At 36.9% G+C, this 23335-nt stretch overlaps 1 protein-coding gene across 12 annotated transcripts in view; it reads left to right on the forward strand.

Moving 5' to 3' along the window:
* The window catches only part of VCAM1 (vascular cell adhesion molecule 1), a 41375-nt gene extending 18377 nt beyond the window's left edge, over window positions 1–22998 (forward strand). For 3 of the 12 annotated variants that reach the window (XM_036387452.2, XM_036387453.2, XM_036387456.2), the window contains 8 exons: window positions 8471–10244; window positions 15116–15425; window positions 16145–16423; window positions 17117–17434; window positions 17659–17931; window positions 18561–18824; window positions 19241–19504; window positions 22022–22998. In XM_036387452.2, coding sequence (XP_036243345.1) covers window positions 15362–15425; window positions 16145–16423; window positions 17117–17434; window positions 17659–17931; window positions 18561–18824; window positions 19241–19504; window positions 22022–22182 — 1623 coding nt within the window. In that variant the 5' untranslated portion in view covers window positions 8471–10244; window positions 15116–15361 and the 3' untranslated portion in view covers window positions 22183–22998. The other 9 variants (XM_036387449.2, XM_036387455.2, XM_036387450.2 and 6 more) reach the window with 7 other exon arrangements.
* The last annotated feature ends 337 nt before the right edge of the window (window positions 22999–23335 follow it).

Consider the following 23335-nt stretch of genomic DNA (forward strand, 5'->3'; position numbering starts at 1 on the left):
ATACAAACTTCAATTATCTTCTTTCCCATTTTATAGCATGTGGATTTACAACCTTAATAGCAATTTTAAATAAAGCATCTCATTGCAAAAATTCCTTCATAGCATGTCACACTGCCAGAGACCATGGGAATGCAGCTCCAGCAGCCCAGCTGTGCTGCTGAGCTGCAATGCAGGTGCATTTAAGACTATCCTGGGCCCGGGCAAGCAAGAGCTGAGGCTGAGGTTTATTTGATCTGAAGGATTCATGGGGGGTGTGTATGGCATATGCACCATACTTGGATAATAATTCCATTTGGAAATAACTGAAGTTTTTGGTAAAAAAAAAGAATTAAAAGTAAAAATTCACAGAGTTGAGAGTGTTGTAAGGAACATCTTAAAATAAGGCATGTCAACTATATGTTTTTGGATGCAAGATATTAAAAAATATTTTATAAGGGTAGCATTTATACCATGACATCTACCAGGGACTTTGCTGTGACCAGTCTGTTTTTCATGAGATTTGCTAAAATACTGGTGAAATCGTTTTAAACTCTAATATGGTTAAATGAGCAAGAAGTGTAAAACACATTTTCTGCTGTATTTGTAAAAGATTACTACACACAGGCATTCATGTGTGTAGTAAATGACCATGATTCAAAGCTTAACAGATTGAAAAAAAATTAAAAATATCAAAAGGGACATCAAGTATTTTCAGATTTTATCTAGGACATGATTCTGTAGTGATTTTTAAGGATGTTGGTAGTATAGAAAATTTACACCATCAAGTGGAGTTAAGAGTGTGGACAATTTCAAAATAATCTAAATTTCCAGAAGTTATCTCAAAGTCAAAAAGCCTTTCTAGGAAAAATACAGTAATTCCCATCAATGTGCTTTATCTTGTGAACTGTAAGGATAATGAGTGAGGACTGGTGAGGCTCTGTATTTTCTGGATTTTTTTGTTTGTTTGTTTGTTTGTCTGGGTTTTTTGTTTTTTTTTGTTGTTTTTTTTTTTTAAGGAATGTGGAGGTCTCCTGAAATTCTGAAAATCAGATCAGTGCAGTAATGCAGGAGTGCAGGTCTAAGTGGATTTCATGCTGTTGCAGCCTGGACTTTGAAAACTATTGCTTGAGATGTCAAGGAAAAACAATATGCTAAGCAAATTAAGAGATTCTTGAGAAATTCTTATTTCACATCTTTATTTAGAGAATTCATATTTTACAAGATAAAAATATCTGAGGTAATTTGAAAGTCTTCTAAGATCTTTGGCATGACCTGGAAGGGCAGTACTTCCTAAACATCTGTTCTCCAGGTTTCTTAGAAACCTGATTCTGTCTCTTTTTATCCAAGAGAGAAAATGGGCTAGAACAGAGATATGCCTTGGAAGGGACCCTGAGAAGGATTTTGTTTAATCAAATGATGTCAATACAGATTTGACTATGTAATTTTTTTTTGTTTCTACATATAGCTATTGATGTGGGAGTTTCTAAGAAAGTGTTTTGATCAATAGTCATCTTCACTAGAACAAGTTTGGAAGTACAAAGCACTTCCATTTTATTAACAGTATTTGATCCGTGACTAATTGCTTTTATCCTGTGAAGCTGTGTTTCTGTAAATGTATCTTTATGGTTTTAATGAGTGTTTTTGAAGTCTATAACTAACCCTATAGCTGTACGAACAAATTCCTCAAGAACTAGAAGATGAGTTTAGTTCAGTGGTTCAGTTTTCCCTTTTAAGGCTTTTAATTATTCCCATAGGATCTCAGACACATGAGGTATCCCACAGTGAAAATGAGAAGACAGGCTCTTATCTCAAGAAAGTTGACACCAGGTTCTGGTTTGGCATGGAACAGTGGTCAGTTTGGACAGGCTTCACAGCTGGATGAAAGCTTAATTTCAGTGACAGATTTACAAACAGGATGTAGGGGCAGTAATGAGATGAGCTGCATTAAAGCAAATCTTTTTAGCATTTAGCATCAGTAGCTAGGTCTTAAAAAACAGGAAACCATTTCAGGGTGGAGACTGCAGAAGCACCTAATGTTCTTTAACATAATTGTGTGAATGCCTGTATTTCTGTAACCATAGGTTTCTGTAACACAGTTGGGGTTTATCATTTCAGATGAAGGCCCTCCCTCCCTTTGCTCCCTAAAAGGCTGTGTGTAAATAAATTCAGAGGGGAACTTCCACTGACCTAGTGCATTGTATTGCTTCTTCCTAGCAAAGGCTGCTTTTCTCGGCAGTCATTCATAATTTTGAAGTCCTTCCAAAGGAAGAAAAGGCTCATTGAATTGGCCCAAAAGAATCAAAATTCAATGGCTAGTGCTAATCCTTGCCAATAATTTTCTGAATTTATTGCAAATTATGAACTTTCAATACCTGATTGGTGGCACAATTAACAGGGCCCTCATTAGGGAAGACTCATGGATGTTTGTATGACCAAATCATTCTGGTCACACATTTCTCCATAGAGAAGCAAATAAGAAATTTTAGTGCCTCTCAACTGCCTTGATTTTCCCCCTTCTTCTTCTTCTTCTTCTTCTTCTTCTTCTTCTTCTTCTTCTTCTTCTTCTTCTTCTTCTTCTTCTTCTTCTTCATAATAATAATAATAATAATAATAATAATAATAATAATAATATTTCTGATGCTTTACTACATGACAATGGTAATAGACATTTATAAAAATATGACTAGAATATAAACTAAAAGACCCCAAGTATAATAATAAGAAAGAGAATATTTTCACAAGGAGAAGTCAGCCAGGATACTGAAAGCAATTGAGTGCCTGCCTCAGGGAGATGAATTCTGTGTTCTGCTGGAGAACACACATGACAGTTACATCAAAATCAAAAGAAGAGATGGGTGAATATTTATTAGTTTTCAATTAAAGATATTTTTCAACCATTTTTTAAAGAGAGAGAACTGAAATTGAGAATGACTTCCCTAATTGCTTGTATATGGATTTATCTGCCCTCTAGGGAATACAGTACTTTTGTAGATTGATGTAATTCAGCATATAGATACATTGGTTCAACATTTGAGTTGCCTAGAAGGATTCCAATAGAACTTGGAATACAGAGGCATTTTCTCTCCTTTTGCTACTACAGATAAGTCTTAAACTTTCCTGTGTAGTTCATTCATAGTGTTCTTCATTTCCTTTGAGCTTATTAAACAAGTCAAATGACAGTTTCCATCAGAAAGAGTAGTCCTTGGCCTCTGCTTTTATGCATGCAAACAACTTGGTGATATTGGCATTCACCCACAAACTGAGATAAACATTTTAAAATTAACTGAGATTTCAATACATCTGACATGATTTAAGCTATAAATTCCCTGTTGTGTGGAGAATAGGACTAATAAATTCATTGTTAAAATGAGTCTTAATCCTGACAAAATAGATGCAGATACAGCATTTTTGTGGCGCCAGAAAACAAATTCATGTTTATGTACCTTTAATAAAGGTAGAGTACAGAAGACATTTTCATGAGTAATGTGCAGTATATATATAAATCACTAAATAAACCTTAAACTCCTTTTTTTAAAAAATGTCTTTTAATATGCTTTTCTATAACTTATTTCAATTAAAGGTCAAATGTAAAGGTCACAGACTAAATATAGGCTGTTCAAATGTTATAAATATCACAGCATGGATGAAATGAGGAAGATTACTTTTTTAATCTGAAGATTAGCATCAACTGTGATTTAATAAGAGAGGATTCTTCTCATTTCCAGTTAGTGCTTTGTATTTCCTTGATTTAAGTATGTGATTCCTGAAACTGATATGATCTGATTACATGATAATTTGTAGGTGGGAAACTTTTGGGAAGTTTCTTCCTGCCTTCAGAGATAAAATGTTCAAATTAGGCAAATTTATATGCACCAGTATTTACCAGTGTTTGTATGCATTGTTCATTCTGAATGGGTTTTGACTTTTAAAACAATTTTGTGGTTTTTTGCTGTTGAAGGAATAATTGCAGTAAAGTGAGACAGGCTAAAGAAGGAAGTCATACTTCAACTAAGGAGACATGATCTCAGCAAATAAGGACATTATTTAAAGAACTGTGCAGTGAATTTTGCCAGTTATGAGCAGTCTCCATCTTCTACTGAAGCCACTGCTGTTGACTATTGCTGTAAGTTAGACATTGGACCTACAGTAAAGGCAAATGTGGGAAATTATTTGTTCCTCAGGCAGATTTTGCCAGAGCACACTCTAGTCCTGCATTTCTGTTCTGAGAATGATGGGTGTCTGTCCAGGTGGCCAACTTTGGCAGGATAATAAATCGATGTTCTTTCTTCAGTGTACCAGAGGAAGCGTGGAGGAGGGAAAATGTCTTCCTTCCAGAGGATATTTGCCTTTGCCATAGTGATAGAAAAAGCTGATGAATAAATCAGCCAGAAAAAAACAAAGCAAAACAAAAAACCAGAAGGGTCAGAAAACTTATGGCAAAGGAAAAAACAGTGAGAATACTGTATATGTCAGGACTCTGGTTGCCATTTCATAAACAACCTTCTTCCTATTTTTGTGTAATTTACTTTAACATCCTGTTTCTTTCTTTATCCCATGTGCAACTTTGGGATTTTGAAAAGGGCTGAAGCCTTAGAAAGGTTTTGTTTATTGTGTATTGGGAGAAGGTGGAGTCTTCTCTGCTAAAATTGGGAAATGTTTAAAGAGAGATAATAGATGCTTCTATAATGAAAAATGCCAACTTCCTCCCAAGAGGAGAGTAGGAAGAAACACCACAGAAAGAAAAGTGATTTTGATGATATGTATTAGAGATTTACTATTTAATATATTTCATTTGAAACGACTTTGAATTTTGAGATCAGTTTTGACATGATTTTCAAGCTGTTGTACAAAGCTAACTTCCACTCTTCAAGTAAAGATATATATTCTTGTGATAAAATTTGCAAATTTTTGTGCTGTGGCAAAGACAGCCTTTTGAACTACATCCATGCTTTGCCCTTGAGCCCTGGGCTGAGCAGCCCAGCATAGCAGGAGCTCTCTAAATTATCATGTTCCTTATGACTTCAGTTATACCAATCTGGGCTTGCAAAGAAGCAAGCAAAGCAGCTCTCTAGCCTTTCAGTCATTCCAGTTTGCAGTGTTAGTAAATGTGGGTTAAAAAATCCTTTGGTAAGTCATTACACAGCTGAAGAGGACAATGCAAAGCCTGAAAGTGTATCTTGAAGAATCTCTGTTTGAGTGCCTTGGGCTTTAGACTAAGCCAGAATGCAAACCTAAGTAAGAAGTGATGTGGTTAATTTGGGAAAATCTTATGTTTACAGGTGGGTGCCAGCAGGCAGCTCTGTGACACTTGTAGTGCAAAGTCAGCAGATGGTGACACAGCCAAACTGTGCTAACAGGACTGAGATAGCCTCAGAGCAGTGCACTGGCAGGCTGCAACAGCTGTGGGACAGCTCAAAACTTTGACAGAGGCTCTGTGCAATGCTGGCATGTTAAGAAGAGCTCAGTTGATAAAGTTCAGTGGCATTCTAGATTCAGAAATGACAGATTATTTTAAAGTTGCAGGAGAAAAGGGTTTTGCAGTAGTGCAAGAGGAAAATAAAGCAGCAGAGCTGGTTTAAGAGTGGCAGAACAGAGCAGGTGATTCCTTGTTCTAATTGCAATACTGTCAGTTAATACTATTAATTTCTATTTTTCTATGCTGTTTAGGGTAAGTTTTAAAAGACTGCAAGCTTTAGAAATACATCTGTAAAGCTGTATTTCCAAATCTCTTAGACATTTCTCAAATTTCATTTGCTCATAGGATTTTTCTTATATTGAATTATGTTCCCAAAACCACAGACTCAATGCAGACCATTTCTCTCTGAGTCAATGAGTAAGCCACTGTATCATTTGTGCTTCTACCATTCTCAAGATTTTATCTTTTAATCTGCTTTTGGCCTGTGTCAGGAATGGGATTCTGGCTTGAAAAAATTCTGACTCATCCACTCCAGGTATATTCTGTCCATCTCCATCTCCTTGTAACAACTACACTCATGAGCAAATCCAAACAGGATTTCAGTCCCAAAAGACTGGAAATGGGGGAATAGGAGTTAGATCTCTGGTACTAGGCAGCTTCTGGACTACTTTCCTTTATTCTTACCAAGGTTTAGAGGAATATTGAGTTAAATAGAAAAACAGTCTTTCTCCTGCAAAAGCAGACGTGTCAAATGCTTTGGTGTACAGTTGTGTTTCTTTTAATATACACTGGAAAAGATAATAAACAAATAGTTCTAAATGTGAGGGAGAAACAGCAGCAGCACTTAATTATGAAAAAGTTTCCTTTTGGCAAAAGAAATTAGAAAGTAAAGCCTCCAATGCAAAACATGCAATGTGTTTTGTAATATGAGGAAATAATAATAAGGGAATAGGAATATTGTTTATAATATTTTTTATCTTAACTCTATGTGCTAGCACCATTTGTCCTTTCATTTGAACTACTTCATAAGAAAAAAATTTTCCTGAAATACATGAGATACTGAAGCAAGACTATTCAAGAATGTTTTCATAATTTTCCTCAATACCTACTTCCTGTTTACCATTTTTTCCAGGTTTTGTTCCTTTATCTATTTGCATTATTTATTGTGTTTTGTGGAGCAATTGTAAGTGATTCCTGGTTTTTCAAGAAAGATTTTAAGTTTTAGCATAGAAAGAACTTATGATATTTAAAAGAAATTGTTTTAACAATCTTTCAAATAGCCTCCTAATTTGTGGGCCCTGGAAATTTTACAAATGAATTTGTGACGGAGTCTGGCATTCATTCATACCTTGACTAGTAAGTTTCTCAGAGAAGAACCTGTGAAATTTATCTCTGTGTAAAGCACTGTTACACTGGCAGGAATCGCAGATTTCATTTCTCTTTAACAGCAAGATTTGAAAGCTGCCTTGGGCTCCTGGGTAGTTCCTGCATATTCATATGGGAAGCATCAAGCTGCTCTCACTGTTACTGAACACCTCTGTGTGTTGTAAACCCAGTTGTGACAATCCAGGCCACACTCGCTTTCCCTGCAGGCTCTTGACATTCCATGAGCTCCAGAGAGCTCTCTGAATAATGCAGAGGCCTTGCTTTGAGACACAGCAATTACAGCAAGGAGAAACTGAACTTCCAAGCACATATCAAGCTAGGCTTGCACTGTGTTTAACCCTCAGCGACTTTAAGGAGTTACTATGAAATTGTTGCAACTGATGTCACTCCATAATCATGAGATTACCAAGAAGTCACAGACAACTCCTCACTTGTTTTTTTGCCCTATTTCTTCTAATTAGATCCTGAGAGGATTTCCAGTTATTCACAATGGTTTGCTTTACAGCTATGTGCCAGAAAAGTGCTATTAGTACTCAAGTCCCATAGGTAATTGTGTTTGCCAGTCAAAACACTAATGTGGTTGTCTGAGTTTTTGCTTTAATTTTCTGTCTAAAACAGCCTTGGAAGGATAAACTGAATCTTAAATGGCACATTATAGAAATCCTTATGAAAATGGCTTAGTGCCATGATATGAAATGCATTAATTGAAACATTAGATTTTGTTAGAAAGAGTAAGAAAATAAAAGATCAAGGGAAGTTTACAGATGATTCACAAAGCCAAAACTAACTTCACAAGGAATGTTGTGCAGGATTGTCATCTTCTCATTTATTCATCTTTATAACCATCTGCAGCTTTAGACTAAATTAGTAGCATTTATCAACTCTATAATCCCTTAAAAAATTGGAAAGCAATTGTTTCTTTTATTAAAAAAGGAATATGGTGAGCTAGTAGGAACTAGTAAAGAGTGCAGATTAATTTAGTAATTGCTTTCTTCCTGGGTAGATATGGAGTTTTGAACATATACACTGCTTACTTTTCAATCTTGTGATAAATTTCTCTTCATTCTTGTAATCATTCTGTACTATACAATTGACCTGAAAATTTGTCCTCCTTTAAGTTTAATGTGAAAATCTTGTCGTAATCTTTAAATATAATTTTTATTTATTAATTTTCCAATTAATGAATTAGAAAAATAAATTTAAAATAAATATTCCCATTAATAAATACAATATGTGGGATAAAGTGAAACATTTTTTCTTAAATTGGCTGAGATCCTAAATTGTTGATAGACCATATTTGCTATGTAACAGCACATTTTGTGAAACCACGAGCTACAGTAGGATCCATATGCTGACCTTAGAGGTAGAATGAAAATCTCTTCATGCCACAAAAATTCAATAGTCATGGCACAAGACACACAAGAGTGCAAGAAAAGCAAAAGTCAGCAGCTGGATCTTAGTGCCATAGCAGGTGAATCAGTGAATCAGTATCATAGAATGTAATGATAAATCACTTACAGGCTGATGGGTTTATATAAAACACTTTAAATCAATAATAGAGAATTCCTAGAATGCATTTCTTTTTAGTGTGAGATGTTTGTATTACATTCATTCAAATAATCTTGGAGACTCAGTGTAGGATGATTTGCTCAAAATCTTAATGAATTCACCCTCATACATCTTGGGAAGTTCCTGTGCCTGGAGCCTGATGGTTTGCAGATCCAAGTCACCATGCTGCTGATATCCTGGGTACTGAAAGGCACTCCTGAGGTAAGATTCATCTCGAGCTCATGAGCCTATGAGAACTTAACTGGTTGATCCTTGATCCACAAAAGGATTCAACACTGCTTATGAAACATTTATGTCTTCTTTATCTGTTGAAAACTGTGGGTTGCACAGAATTGTTCCCTTTCCCATTAGGATGTCCCAGTTTCTAAGTGAAAGCCCTGGCAGTAGGTGCATGGTCATCTCACTTAGTCAATGGTTATTTCATTCAGCTGCAAGTGACCCTTGTAGGTTTGCTTGGAGCTGAGCTGTTGAAAGAGGGCTGCCAATATCCATTCCTCATGGTGTGGAGCTAACTATAGTAAGAAATTAAGTCAAACAATGCAAAATTTTTTCAACCAAGAGGGTCATTAAACCATCTGTTACTTATTATTTGATATTCACATACAGTTCTTGGGAAATTTCTGGAGAGATCCTTGGCTAAGTATCAGAATGTTGGAAGTCAGGTATTTCTCATACTAATTCAGTACAGAGTTTCATCCTGCCTGAGAGCAATTTCAAACATGTGACACATTTCTCAAGTTGCCTCTCTTATCACTAGAGTGTAACATGGTCTGTGATAAAAGGTGACACAACTATGAAAGCCATTCTTGCTCAGTTGTCTGTATCAGACTACAAGGGCTGGGGCTTTGATGCCTAGCCAAGGAATTGTCTGGGAAGGGGAAATAAATTCCATTAACTCTCATCTTTCTTACCCTTGTCTGTCGAGAAAAATTCAGCTGCTTATGGTTTTTATCACTTAGCCACTCCTACTTTGCTATATTCCTTTTGTGGAAGTGTTAACAAACAAAGCAGTTAAGATGATACCTAACTGTCTGGGGGAAAGAAAGGAGAGAGAGAAACAGTCCAAGTGACAAAACAGTATGTTTTTTTATTTAGGGTAGAGCATATTCCAGAGACAAAAGCAGGGTGCCAGTCCCTTAATAGAGTTGCAACTGGTTTCAAGCATTATTTGATTTACCAGTATGTGTACAGACACACAAACATACATATTTTGCTACTGCAAAATGCTTTCTCTTGAATACTTGTCATTTTGGCTTGATGGAAGTAAAAATTGGTTCATTCCCAGTTGCTTCTATTTGGAAGGTCAGTTTCTTCAGGACTTTCAGTCCATTTCCAGAGAGGGGAGTGTAACAAAATCTAGGTAAAAAAGAGATTTAATTTGTGTGTATCTTAAAAAAAATTAATAAAATAAACTGAGCAATCTCTGTAATTCTTACCTATATGGAAGATTTAAAAATTATGAATCTTGAATTCTGCAAAGTTAAGTCATTTAATTCTTTTCTGACATCTGTGTAATATTTCTACCTGTTAGTGAGCCAGTCCACTGGGGGACAATAAAGATAACATTCTATAAACACAAGGCAGCAAAAATACCCAGCCAAGCACAGTACTTCAGAATATGAACCATTGTAAGAGAATAAAAAAGAATATATTCTGGAAGATAAGTTGAAGGATAATCCATTAGTAGCAGTGCACTTTTCAGTGGCCAGTGTAGGAGAATCCAAGTTCTGCATTTCTTGCAGGTGTGATGGTCTGTTATAGATCTTGCTTTCATCATTCCCCTTTTTCTGTCTTGGTTCATAGGGACATCCATGTACCTCATGACTGAAGAGCAGGAAGGATGTGGCAAACAGGGAAGTGACTAGTGAACAAGGGTATTGCAGAGCTGCTGCTGGTGAGTAATACAAAAGCTTGGTCAAAAAGTTCTCCGCCACTGTCTTGATAAACTTCTTCTGACCATATGAAACACTGGCCTTAATAAAGTACACAACAAGATTTAATGATATTAGAATTTCCTGTGGAATGTTGGGGGAATTAAGTAACTTGCTCATATTCCTTCTTAAATGTTTTCATCTGACTTTACCTTGCCATGTCCTAAGTTCTAGCTATCATCTGCATGTTGACCCAAAGCCCACTCTATTTTTTCACTCTGTCCATTTTGAATCAGTTTTGCCGGGGGTTTTTTTTTGTTGTTTTCTCCAGTGAGAACAAATTATTTTGATATGCCTTGCTATATATTCAGATCAAAATAAAAGTGAATCTGAAGTCTTACTTCAGAATTCCCAAAGAGATTTTGAATACTCCAAGGATCACATTTGAATTTGACTCTTGTTATAGCCTAGGTAATATTTCAGGAGGGAAACTTATTTTTAACTGTGTCACTGTGAAGACAACAGGAGTACAGCTATCCAAACTAATGAGGTTTGGCTTGGATTACAGCATTTGGCACTTAAAGTATGTGGATTTCAACACTATCCAACAGTTTCATTTTTAGATCCAACACCGCTAAAATCATACTTTCAGTTTTTTTAGAAATAAAGTTTGGAATTTCCAAAGCATGTATTTTTTCCAGTAACAGAAGACTAGGATAAAAAATAGGGACTTTTTTCTCTAGTGGCTTTTATTTATTATTAGATAAAATTTTTGTTCTTTCTGTGAAGTGGACAATGCCTCTGAATAGAAGAAAATAAGAAATTAGCTAATCTGTAGTCTATGCATCTTATCACTCTTCTGTACTATTTTATTTGGCACCTTTGTGGATTCTGGTTGCCTTCAGACTAACCAGACAGGAAGTGTCCTAACTGAGAAGCTGGTGCCTGAGAAAGATCATGGAGGAAGTTGATGCATTTATTTTTACATATGGTATTTAAGAAATTCCAGAAAAGGGAAAGAACCAGGTAATAAAACTTTCTTAAGATGTTTCTTTTTCTTTTTCTTCTTGCAATAGATGACAAGTTAGATGTGGAGTACAATTGTGAGGTGTGATGTGGGTTACAGGGTAATGCGTTGGTGTTCTTTTTGTAGTTAGGTACAAAGTTACAATTCCTGAAACAGACACAACCCTTTAAATAGATATGCATGTAGATCTCATCCTTCCCATCCGGAGATGAAAATTATAGGGAGTCAGTGATGCTCTCCTCCCCCTCTTGGGGCTATACAGAGATTGTATTATTGTCAGCTGGTGAGAAAGCAGGTGGAGAGAGTCAGGAGAAGCAAAGTTTGGGGCAGCTTTGGGAACCAAAAGTCCAGGTGCTCTGAGGAAGGAGACAGTGTATAACCCATAGAGCAGGCTATTGAAGTTACTGACAACTGTAAATATTGAGACTGGCAGATCATTTCCTGCTGTATTAGCCATGTAATCAGCAGTCTTCATACATGTCCTCCAGTTTCATGTTTTTTCAGTTACTTTATCAAGATATGACCATACTAAAGGTACTGCCTTGAATGTGGTGCCTGAAGGGCATTCCTCCTTTGCTGATGTGAGTTTTCTCTCCGAGGTTAGTTCTCATTTGAGTTACAGCACAGTCCTCTGGCTCTTTTTCTTCAGGCACGATCATCCTGCAGAGGTATCAGACACTCTTTGCGTGGGGTGGAAGCTTTTCATCCCAGCTGCTTCTGTAAAGCATCTGAAACTCTGAGGCTTTCTTTACTCATACCCCCAGTGCACATCCCAAGAATATTTTCTGAGATGTGTGAGGGTTGCAGTTTGAACAGGGGACCTAAGTATGGACTTGCTGTAACACTTTGATATGGGGCTAAAGAACTGTTGAGTCAGACCTTGCTGCATCCTTTCACCACAATGTCAGGTCAGATGAGTTTCCTTCTACCTTCTTTTTTCTTAAATTTCCTCTGTCAAAAGGACAGAGGAAATTTCTCTCTCTCTTCACCGTAGGTCCTTGTCCATAAATCATAAAACCACTGTTGAAGGTTTTAAGAGTCCAGATTCTGCAAAAGGTTGGCTTTTCAGTTTTCTCCTAATAGTCTCCATAAGACAGGAGGAAAAAATGCCGGAAAAGATGTATAAACATTGGATAACTAACATGTTGGATAACGTGCATTTTGTTCAAATAATTCATTAAGATTTCAAGAACTTGTTATCTCTTTTGCTTAGATGAAGCTAATAAATTCATCATATAGGTATTTAATAGAATTGCAGAAGTAGGAGTTAAAGCAAATGATTAGCACAGTTCTGAAATGGTTTATTTTCTTAAATTCCAGATAAATCTGATGTAAATTTTAGTTTCCTGAAGGACGCTTGTGTTTTCTTATGCCAGGCCAAAAATTGTGTTCAGTGTTTCCAAACTCTGTTTTGCAACACATAATTGTTTATCTTAGTTTGTCCATCAAAGCCCTAGAAGTCTGCTTTGATTACTAGATGTATTGAAAAACATTCCAGTGTTAGTAGTTACATCCCAGGGCTTAATTCTTTTAATCTTTTTTGCCTTTAGTAATATTCTTGTAATACTTGTTTCATTCCAGTCCTCATTACACTCTGCATGTGTCAAGATTTCTTCCAATTGGTTCTATAATACTTATCTCACTGTGGATGTAGATGCATCCTCTATTTTACCCCCAGCGTCCTCCTCTGTGCTGTTTGAATAAAAAACTAGATTATCTGAACACTCAAGGTCAAGTGCTAAAACTTGTCAGCTGATCTCTCTTTGTTTACAGCCAGAACAGAGAGTTCTGAAAATAACTCTACTTGGTGCCCATCTTCCTATTTGAGGCTGATGCTGAGGGAAGTAGGAGCAACAGTAATGTACATATTTTATTTTAAATACATAGAAGGTTTACATTTGAAATTGTGTAAAGAGAAAGTTTTTCAAAACTTTTTAAATTTTTGGCAGATTTGTACTTCCTTTAGCAATATTTTTTGGCTAACTCTGCTCTTACCTGAACTTTCTGAGTTGAATTTGTCTGATTACTCAGAATAGTAGTCCCTCTGGTAAGGATCCAGCTCCAGTAAAGTTCATGGCAGCTGTACAGTTTAATTTACTGAGACCAGGATCAGAGTTATTTCCTATTTCATGTTATCTGATGAAGGACTTGATTAAGGCCTTTCCAGTAGGCAGCTCTGTCCGCCTATGTTTAATTTTTTTTTCCGTCTAGAAACTCATTTCCCAGAAACAAGGAAATATCACCCTTTCTCTTTCAGCTTAGCTTCTGATGATTATTTAAGCAGTCCAAGCAGAACAGTTTCATTTCTTGTTTTCTCTGAATATGATTTTAAAGTAATTTTTTGCAACTTAACTGAGAGAGTACACTCTCCTTCAACAAGACCCCTTTCTCTGCAGTAAAATCACACTGTCTAGAAGTGTTATTTCCTATCCTGGATAGCTCTTGGATTTTTGGAATTGATAGCAGTACTTCTAGAACAGTACACTGCTTGCATTTTGTGACACTTAGGAGTGTTTTATTCTTCCTCCTCCTTCTCCACCTCCTCCTCCTCCTTCTCTGCCTTCTCCTCATCCTCCTCTAACAAAAAAATATGATGGTGATAATAAAAATAAAATATTATGGTAGAATCCACTGTAGCAATTTCATTGAATTTTAGTTTTAGTGACTTTTGGTTAGGCATTTCCAGATGCTTCAGATTTCCCTGTTTTATTGCCTTCTGGGTAATTCTTGGATTGTCTTGGAGTGGATTTTTAATTTGTTGTTATTGTTATTATTATTATTATTATTCCCATCTCCCTCAGCTGCTCCTCCTCAGCCCTGTGCTCCAGCTCCTTCCCCAGCTCTGCTGCCTCTCTCCAGGCTGGCTCCAGCCCCTCAGTGTCTCCCCTGAGGTGATGGGCCCACAGCTGGGCACGGCTCTCCAGCTGTGCCCTCACCAGTGCCCAGTACAGGGGCACAATCACTGCCCTGCTTCTGCTGGCCACACTGCTCCTGATACAGGCCAGGATGCCCCTGGCCTTCTTGGCCACCTGGGCACACCTGGCTCATGTTCAGCAGCTGTCAGTCAGCATCCCCTGGTCCTTCTGCCCTGGGCAGCTTTCCAGCCTCTCTTCCCCAAGCCTGTAGTGCTGTATGGGGTTGCTGTGAGCTAAGAGCAGGACCTGGCTCTTTGCTGTATTGAACCTCATCCAACTGGCCTCAGCCAATTTATCCAGTCTGTCCAGATCCCTCTGTAGTACCTGAATTACTTAAGTAGTTGAATAAATAAACTGAGATTTAGAAACCTTTATACATTCTTAGCATTCACAGCATTTTCCAACTGAAAATTAAACATTGAAAGTGTTATTTTACGTTTTTTTCCTAACATCGCTGCCATATTAGCCAGTAAGTGTTGTCCTCAGAAACATTCCAAACTGGATTTGTGTATCCACTGCAGAGTGGCATTGGGTATATTAATTAATTCCATTAATTTGAAGAGTATGAGTCTGATTCAAGCTGATTAAGTCAGATCTCCAGACTTCTGTTAGCTGATGTATTTCTTCATTTTTAGAGATCAAAAATACTTAGGAACATGAGTAACAACACATCTGAAACTGGTAGCACAGTTTTCAAGGAAGTACTGAGTCATGTAATGTTGTTTACAGAGCTGAGCATTGTTAGAACTGTTCTGAAAACTCAATCCCACAAAAATATTTCCATTAAAAACAAATTTGAATAACTTTTTATCTGAGATATCGTTGCATTCAATTACTTGGACTTATGCACATTCTTTCATTTTATCAGTCGTTTGCAAGATCAGATCTGAAACAGAATTCTCCAAATGTAGTAGGCACTGTATTTACAAGCTTTACTATTTATTTTCCTGAGCTGTCACAAAAGCAGCAGAGGGCGCTGAGCCAACGGACACCGCCCGATTTGGGTCTCTTCCCCCCTGCTCTGGATTTTCCCGTCCAGGGATTTCCCACTCTGCACCAAGGAGAGCCTTTATAAAGAGCCAGCTGGAACTCTTGTAACAAACCGTTGCAGAGCAGCAAGATCTCACAGTGCTTCTTCACAGAAAACAGAAAGTAAACTTTTGAATTTACTTTCTTTATCCAGTAACAGCAATTACAAATGTTTAAGGAGATGGGAAGAGCAAGGCAGGCTGTGCTATTAATTTTGTGCGTATTAAGGACTGGTAAGTTGGGGAAGGTGAGGGTTGGTGGTGCTGGTTTTATTTTTTTAAACTTTGTTAAGTGTAAACTGACCTAAAATTTACTATTTGATCTTTATTTCTCTTTTCTCCAGTTACCTTTCCATTTCAGTGAATACAACTGTCAATTAAGTAGTCCTGTCAAAATGTCAGGAAGCTTTTTTTGACATTTACTTTGAGCTTTTCTGTGCTCTGCAATGACTCAGTCGTTTTCCTATTGAGTTTGCTAAAAGATAGTCTAGGAGACAACTGCAGTATATCACTGGATGGTTGATTTTTTACTGTCATTCCTGACAGTAGCAAGCAAGTTTGGTACTAAATGTCCTGTTGAAAGTGTTCCTGCTGATGTCTTTGCTATCTACCTTTTATCTCTCCCCTCAAATGTTACAAAGTTTTAGAATCAGATCCACCTGACAAAAAAAGTTACATTGTGGCAATGCATTTATTTAAATTTGGTTGATGCCATTTTATACGTGAGAACTACCAGTCATCTGAATCTGTATTGTCTTTGACAAAAATAGCAATGTTTATGGGGTGTTTTGAATATGTAAACCACTGTATGAGCTTTATGAGTTTAACTTCCACACAACCATAAAGTAAAGAAATGAAGCCTAAACACCTCATGTCACAGTAGAACATGAGAAGAAACAGGAAAATAAAAGTTGAAAAAGCTGCTGAATTGATGTGTGTTTTCCCTTTTGTAGTTAAAGGTTTTGAAATGGAAATTATACCTGCTGAGAGAATTGTGGCACAGATTGGAGGCACACTCATACTCACATGCAATACTACTGGCTGTGCATCACCACGTTTTTCCTGGAGAACCCAGATGGACAGCCCCCTTGGAGGAAAAGTCAGCAACCACAGGACATATTCTACATTGACTATGAATCCAGTTGGCATTGTGAATTCTCATTCTTATCTTTGTACTGTCATATGTGGTGAGAGAGGGAAAAAGGAGAAGAGTGTCAAAGTTGAACTTTACTGTAAGTAAAAATGTAAAATTCTCTTTAAATAGTACATGTTGATAGAAAACTCAATAATTGCTTTATATATTGCAGTTACCAGTTAACTTTTAATTCTAGGATAAGGAGTGTTATAGCTCAACATATACTTCCTTCTGAGATTCCTTTATATACCTGTTCAGGACACTTTCTTAGCCCTTTTCTGCTTTCTGCATTGAAGATTGTATGTACTAGTATTATTTATTCTTGTTTTGGTAATTCTTAAAAGCCAAAATGTGCACTGCCTGAAAGCATTCCTAGAGACAGGGAAATAAAAGTCAAAGCCCTTGTAGTTTGCAGGAGAATAATTCTTAACATCTAAACCTATCAGCACAGAAAACAGGATAGCACTAGTGCATGGATTGCTCTCAATGCCTATAGTTAAGCAGCTGTATCACTGCCTAGGTGCCATGCTGAATCTTACTAATCTTTTGTGATCATGTTTCAACAATTGTACAAATAAACTTCCTGTTAGTATATGTACTGCTGATAAAGGACCTGTAGATCTTCAGATCAAGTTATGTCTTGTAATAATGTTGATCTTGTAATAATGTTGATAGAATGTCATGTTCTGAACACCTCTAAAATCAAGATATTTGGTGTCTGGATCTTGCTCTTATGTTGACCCTACTGTTCTTCTCTGCTAGTCTAAAGAAATTGATTTTATTCTTTTAGCTTTCCCCAGTGATCCTGTCATTGAGATCAGCCAATCCTTAGTTGCTGGAGAACCAGCCCCTGTCATCTGTAGAATTCCTGATGTGTATCCTTCTCATCACCTGGAAGTTCTCCTAAAGAAAGATGAACATGTTCTTCATAAGGAAGATTTTTCAGACGATGACAGCACAAATACAGAGACCAAAATTGTGACATATACATTTCATCCCATGGCTGAAGATGCTGGGAAAGAGATTACCTGTGTGGCCAGGTTACCAATTGCTGATATGGATTTTGAACCCAAAGAAAGAACAGCTTCTCAGAAACTTAATGTAAATTGTAAGTATTTTTGTACAAGGACTTTGGCTAGTTCAGCTTTCAAAGTTGCAAGTAAAATATCTTACTAATTCTGGAAAAATGGTCCCACTGTGCTACTGGGATACGTATTTTTCTTTTTTTTCTTGGTATTCTGTGACATGTACCTCTAGAAAAGCTAGTGTTAGAGCTGTGCATATCATTCTTCGTTTACATACTGATCTTGTCTTCCTTTTGTTTTCTTACAGTTGGTCCACAAAATACTGTCATTACTGCATCTCCAGGCAACTCCCCAATGGAAGGAGATTCTCTGAACCTCACTTGTGTGACTCAGAGTAACCCACCAGCACAAATAGTTTGGAGTAAACATTTGGCTGAAGAAAGCATTCAGCATCTGATAAAAAACAATGTTCTTTATATTCCCCGTGTCCATTTCAATGATTCAGGACGGTACAGCTGTGAAGTAATCAATCTGGTAACTAATAAAACAGAAGAAGCAACTGTGGACATTATTATACAAGGTACAAGTCTGAGTTTCACTTGTATTATCCAGTACCTAACTGGCTGATCTCTGTTAGCTTGGAGGATGCTGAAACACTGAAAATTAGGAAAATACGGGGCTTTCCTTTTTACATATTCAGGACTCAGCTTCAGTTTAAGGCTGGTTCTCATGTGCTGTAGTTTTTCTTTCTATATTTAATTTTCAGCTAATTCTCTCAGTACTGCTGTTGTGCATGCACAGTTCAGTACATTTCCCACAATGCAACACTAAAAGTCACAAAAGAGTCTGAGACAGTGGTGGGGACACACACACACACGGGTATTTCTGTGAAATGTAATGTGCATACCAGTTTCAAAAGGACATCACAGTCTCCTTCTTTGAACTAATTGTTTTAGTCATTAGCATTAAATTTAATAGGCATTTAATAGTAAAACTGTTTTGGACATAATAATATTGTTATAATATTTTGTGATTGATTGATTGACTGATTGACTGCTACTCTTTTGACAGAGCTAAAAGTCTTAGATTGAGTCTGGGGTCAAAACCAAAATAAACAGATTCTTGAGCAAGCAATTCATGCTTTCTTAAAACCTTCTCCATCTTTAGAACCTTTGCATTACTCTAACAGCCTTTTCTTTTGTCATGCAGGTGCTCCAGTCATTACAAAACTCTCCATTGAACCTTCTACAACAGTTCAGGAAGGAGAAAATGTCTCCATACAATGTTCTGCTGAAAGCAACCCTCCTCCCAAGATAATTTTAAGGAGAAAATCTGACAATGCAGACATAGGGACTTCTAGTGCCAGGAGTATTCTTCTTCCATCTGTGACGTTCCAAAATGGAGGAGACTATGAATGTGTAGCAGAAAATAAGTATGGGAACAGTAAAAGTGAAATCACACTTAATGTGAAATGTAAGTATGTGTAAAGTTTTCCCAGTCATTTAAAAATAATTAGTTAGTTCTTCAGTGATAAATATAATCACCAAATTAAATAAAGAGAGAACAAAGAATCATCACAGTCCTCTGCTTTTCCCTAAGAAAGGAGCAGTGCTGATGAACAAAACAAAGTCATGAAATCTTTAATGTGATGACAGTCTTTAGTAGAGATCTGAATGAGTGAGAAATTGATCTACATGGTTAGAAGTATTTGGTTAGAATGTCTGGGCTATGGAGGGTCTGTACAGAAACTCTGATACCATGTGCTTTACTTTTGTTTTGGATGAAAAGAAATTGGCTTTGGGAGGGTGACAGTCTAGTATCCAATAGGACATGTTGGATCCATCTCTAAAAAATCCAGTGATGATTAACTATAGGACTCCTTCTTTCAGATGGACCAAAGAATACAATGATCACTGTTTTCCCTGCTGCTCTTAAAGAAGGGGAAACTGTGACAATGAAATGTACTAGTTCTGGTAATCCAGCTCCTGAGATCTCCTGGAAGAAAAAGAAGGCCACTGGGGAGTCTGAGAAAATTTCTAAAAATGCAACTATAACTATACAGAACTTGAAAAGTCAAGATCTGGGGCTTTATGAATGTGAAGCTTATAATCAATTTGGCAAGGAAGAAAAAGCTGTGGAATTATATGTTCAAGGTTTGTAGAACAAGATGGAAAACAAGTTTTTTGGTTTATGTATTTTAGGTCCAGATCTTCTTCAAGAATGAGGTAATTGTGTCTTTGATGTCAGTGGAGTTAAAAGGTGGCCCTAATATCACTAAGTGATTTAGGAAGCTTTAAACAATGAAGTGTGAAGTCTGCCTTAATACAGATAGATTATGAAAAGTTCTTAAGTCGGTGGGGCTTCCATCACTCCTTCCAACTGCCAAGTGTAAGCATGAGGTAAAGAGGATATGCAGTGCCTGGAAGGAAATATCCTTCCAAGCAGGCCTATCAGTGGATATTTGCATAGGAAAGATTCAAGGAGACAGTACATGCTGAAGCTGCTCTATGGAAGCACTCTATTACAGCTCTTTGCTTCTTCCCTAAGCTTCAGCTCTGTTTGCTGCTCTTACAGGCTGCATTTAAGCTACAAGAAATGCTGATTCCTCAACTTAGTTGGAATGATAGCGAAGTTTCATTTTCAATAATAATCAGACTTCTCTGCTTTAGCTCTGCTGCTTCTGCCTATTGCATAGCAACAGTGTCTTGCTTAGGGATCACTTCTGCCACCAATTCAGCTCTCTTCCCTGTTCTTTACTATTTTTATAGCTGCACCAAAAAATACACTTTTGATTTCTCCTTCAAGCAAAGCGAAACAAGGACAAAGTGTTACTATTCCTTGCATATCTGCAGATGTTACATCTCTTAGGACTAGTCTGTAAAAGAAAGTTGGTGATGGGTTCACAAGCCCTGAAACAGTAGATAGCAAATATACTACAGACAAGGCTCAGCTAAGGGATGCAGGAAAATGCACATGCATACTGTTAATGAACTGGGGGAGCAGTCTCAGCACATAGTATGTCAAAGGTTAGCTAATATAACTGCTGTGCAGAGTTCATACTAGGATTTGTTTTAAACTGAGTGACATCTTCAGTTTCATTAAGAATGAATTGTCTTTAAAAAATCTGACATGAGTTGCACAGGTTCTTGTCATAAGTGATAGGGTCTTAATGCTAATGAAAACTTCTGTCCAAAATAGCAGATGCATAAAATAATTGCTGCTTCAAATTTTTTTGTATTTCCACTTCATCTTTTGAAAACAGGATATAAAATTGCAGAACCTTGTGAAAAAAAAAAAAAAAACCACAGAAAAAACCAGTTCTAGGACTCCTTCCTTTGCCTTTTCTATTTCTCTTCTGTTGAAAGAGGGCATCAGCCTCTGGGTTTGTTGGTCTGTGCCCTTTCATGAACTCAAACAAATAAACTGTGAATTTGAAATAAGAAAAGAAGAAGAGGCTCCATATAATGTAAAAGTTATGCAACATACTCTATCAGTTGATAAAATGTTCTTTTTGCCAGCTGCTGTTGGCTTCAGTGGGGAAGGATAGCTGGTGACAGAGCAGTGGCTAAAGCTATGGGCTCAACTACTACAGTGGGCCCATTAACTGGATTTGTATTTTGCATGTAAAAGCTGCTGATGCCTCATGAATTCTGCTTCTGTTTGTTGCTAAATCCTACCTTGAATTTCTTTCAGTTCCTCTCCAAAATATTAATGTGTTAGTATATCCATCAGAAAATGTTAAAGAAGTAGGAAATGTCACTGTTACATGTAGCACAAACACCCTCAGAGACGGTCCTGAAAAAAAGCCCATCAGGAGAAACTATTCTGCCATCAGTGAATGGAAACTTTATACTCTGCAGTGTCACCAAAATTACACAAGCATATACGTCCTCCATATTTTCAGTAAGGTTGGAACAACATTACAGAGATTGAGATAGCTGTTGTAGGTAGCTGGGTCTATTTATTGCCTTAAACCTATTTTTTTTGTATGTTTTAGTGAAATTTGTATCAAGGTGGGCACAACTAGTTCATAGCTGATCCTTGCATGGCAGTACTGTGGTTAACATGAAAAAACCCCTCACCCAAAATCAAACCAAACAGCCTGGTCAGACCAAGCTGTATTTTAACCTCCTTTCAGTGTGGCTGTCATTGTCTTGCTTGTTTGAGTTGGTGTGGTAGCTTTAAGGATAGGGCCACAAAAAGGTGATTCCTGGCTGCATTTCTGTCCACATGCTTGGACAATGAGACTAATCCAGAGAAGGTTGTGTTTCACAGAAAATCTAAATATTGAACTTTTAAAACATGGTCTTCTCCTTGAAGGATGAATTTCAGGAGGTTGAAATGTACCCAAATGTTTCCTGGGTATAATATGTGATATTCCTCTTGTGTTCTTTGTGAATTTCATGGTATTCTTCATTATAGATGATATCAGAGATAGGTTTGAACTTGCATAGCAAATTCAAGACAAAGATAGTGGCTAGGAATTAAAGTATGTAATATGAAGTTCTAAAGAAAAAAATTTAAGGAAAACTCAAAAAGTATGCTTTGTGCATGAAAACAGAGATATGTTCCAAATGAAGGTCATTAATAACACTGCTTTTACAGTGACGCACATCTATCTGTTTCAAAGAGTACTTAAAGTTTTTTTCTCCTTTTGTCTCCATTTTCAGCAAGATTGGAAGAACCAGATCAGATGATCCCATTCATTATTGCATTCTCATCTGTAGCAGCAGTAGCAGTACCTGCAGTTGCAATTTTGATCTATGTGTCAAGACAAGCAAAGATCAATGGATCCTACAGTCTTGTAAAAGCACTAAGGTTGAAAGTTTGATCATGTGAATATAAGTGTTTAGTTGATAATAAGCACTTTTATTTATTGCTGTGACTGGTTCTACTCTTCTGTAACATATGGTAACAAACAAGTGACTTAAGAACAGCACCATGTGGTAGCAAATGGGCTTATTTTCATGTTCTGATAAGTGTTTTGGTATTTAAATGAAAGGAAGACCTAGAATCCTGACCTAGAAATTGGTAAATCATTTCTGTGTTGAAGCATTCTGAACAAAGAGTTCTGTGAAGAACTAGGTTTGTACATAGTGTATAATTTGTGTTATAAATGTGTTCAATTAAATATCAGTTTGTAAAACTGAAGTCTTATTGCAACTGTACAGAGAAATTTTGTTAATTCAAAGATAAAAATCAATATTGCTTGAGCTGATCAGGTGATTTTTATTTTGTATTACTCTGCAGCATGAATGTTTTTTAATATAATTTGTCTGGTTGTGGTAATGTTTGGAAAATATTCTCTTTTCACTGATATTGCCATAAACTCTATACCTTCAATGAAGTTACACAATCACTGGGCTATGCATTTCTAACAAATTTAAACTAATTTAAGCCTTTGAGGTTCATTTGCAAAACATTTTATTTTAAATATTATTCAAAAAATGTCTGGGGTTATAAGTCTGTAATTCTAGCACTGCTACGGTATTCTTGCTGGCTTCAATCATTCTCAGATCAATGTCAGAATTCCGTTATTTTATGATGAGCTGAATCAGACCTTTCTTGTAAAATATAAGGGCATTGTAAATATGCTTTACAGATTTCCACTGCAAAATAAAACTACCAGTAGATTTCTTTGACTAAATCCCCCTACTGATGCTTGTTTAAGATTATGCCAGTACACACATTACTGTGGAAGGAAATTGTCCCTGGCAGCAGCAGTTGTGGGTGCCATGGGAAAGACACAAACAAGGCCAGCAGCCTCGAGGCATAGGCAGGGAGCACAGGCAAAATCTGTGCACCACAGCAATTGTGGATGAGTTGTTGCCTGAAGAAATGCCCTTCCCAATCTCCCCACTGTGAAAATCTAAACCACATGCTTCACAATTTCCCTTTTAGCAGAGAATTGTCTACATGCTTCGCTCTGGTTGGCGCCTCTTTCACCATACACTTTCCAGAGCTGGCAAAATGGCTGTGAAAAT

Source organism: Molothrus ater, chromosome 9 (assembly GCF_012460135.2).
Source record: "Molothrus ater isolate BHLD 08-10-18 breed brown headed cowbird chromosome 9, BPBGC_Mater_1.1, whole genome shotgun sequence".
Taxonomy (NCBI): Eukaryota; Metazoa; Chordata; class Aves; order Passeriformes; family Icteridae; genus Molothrus; species Molothrus ater.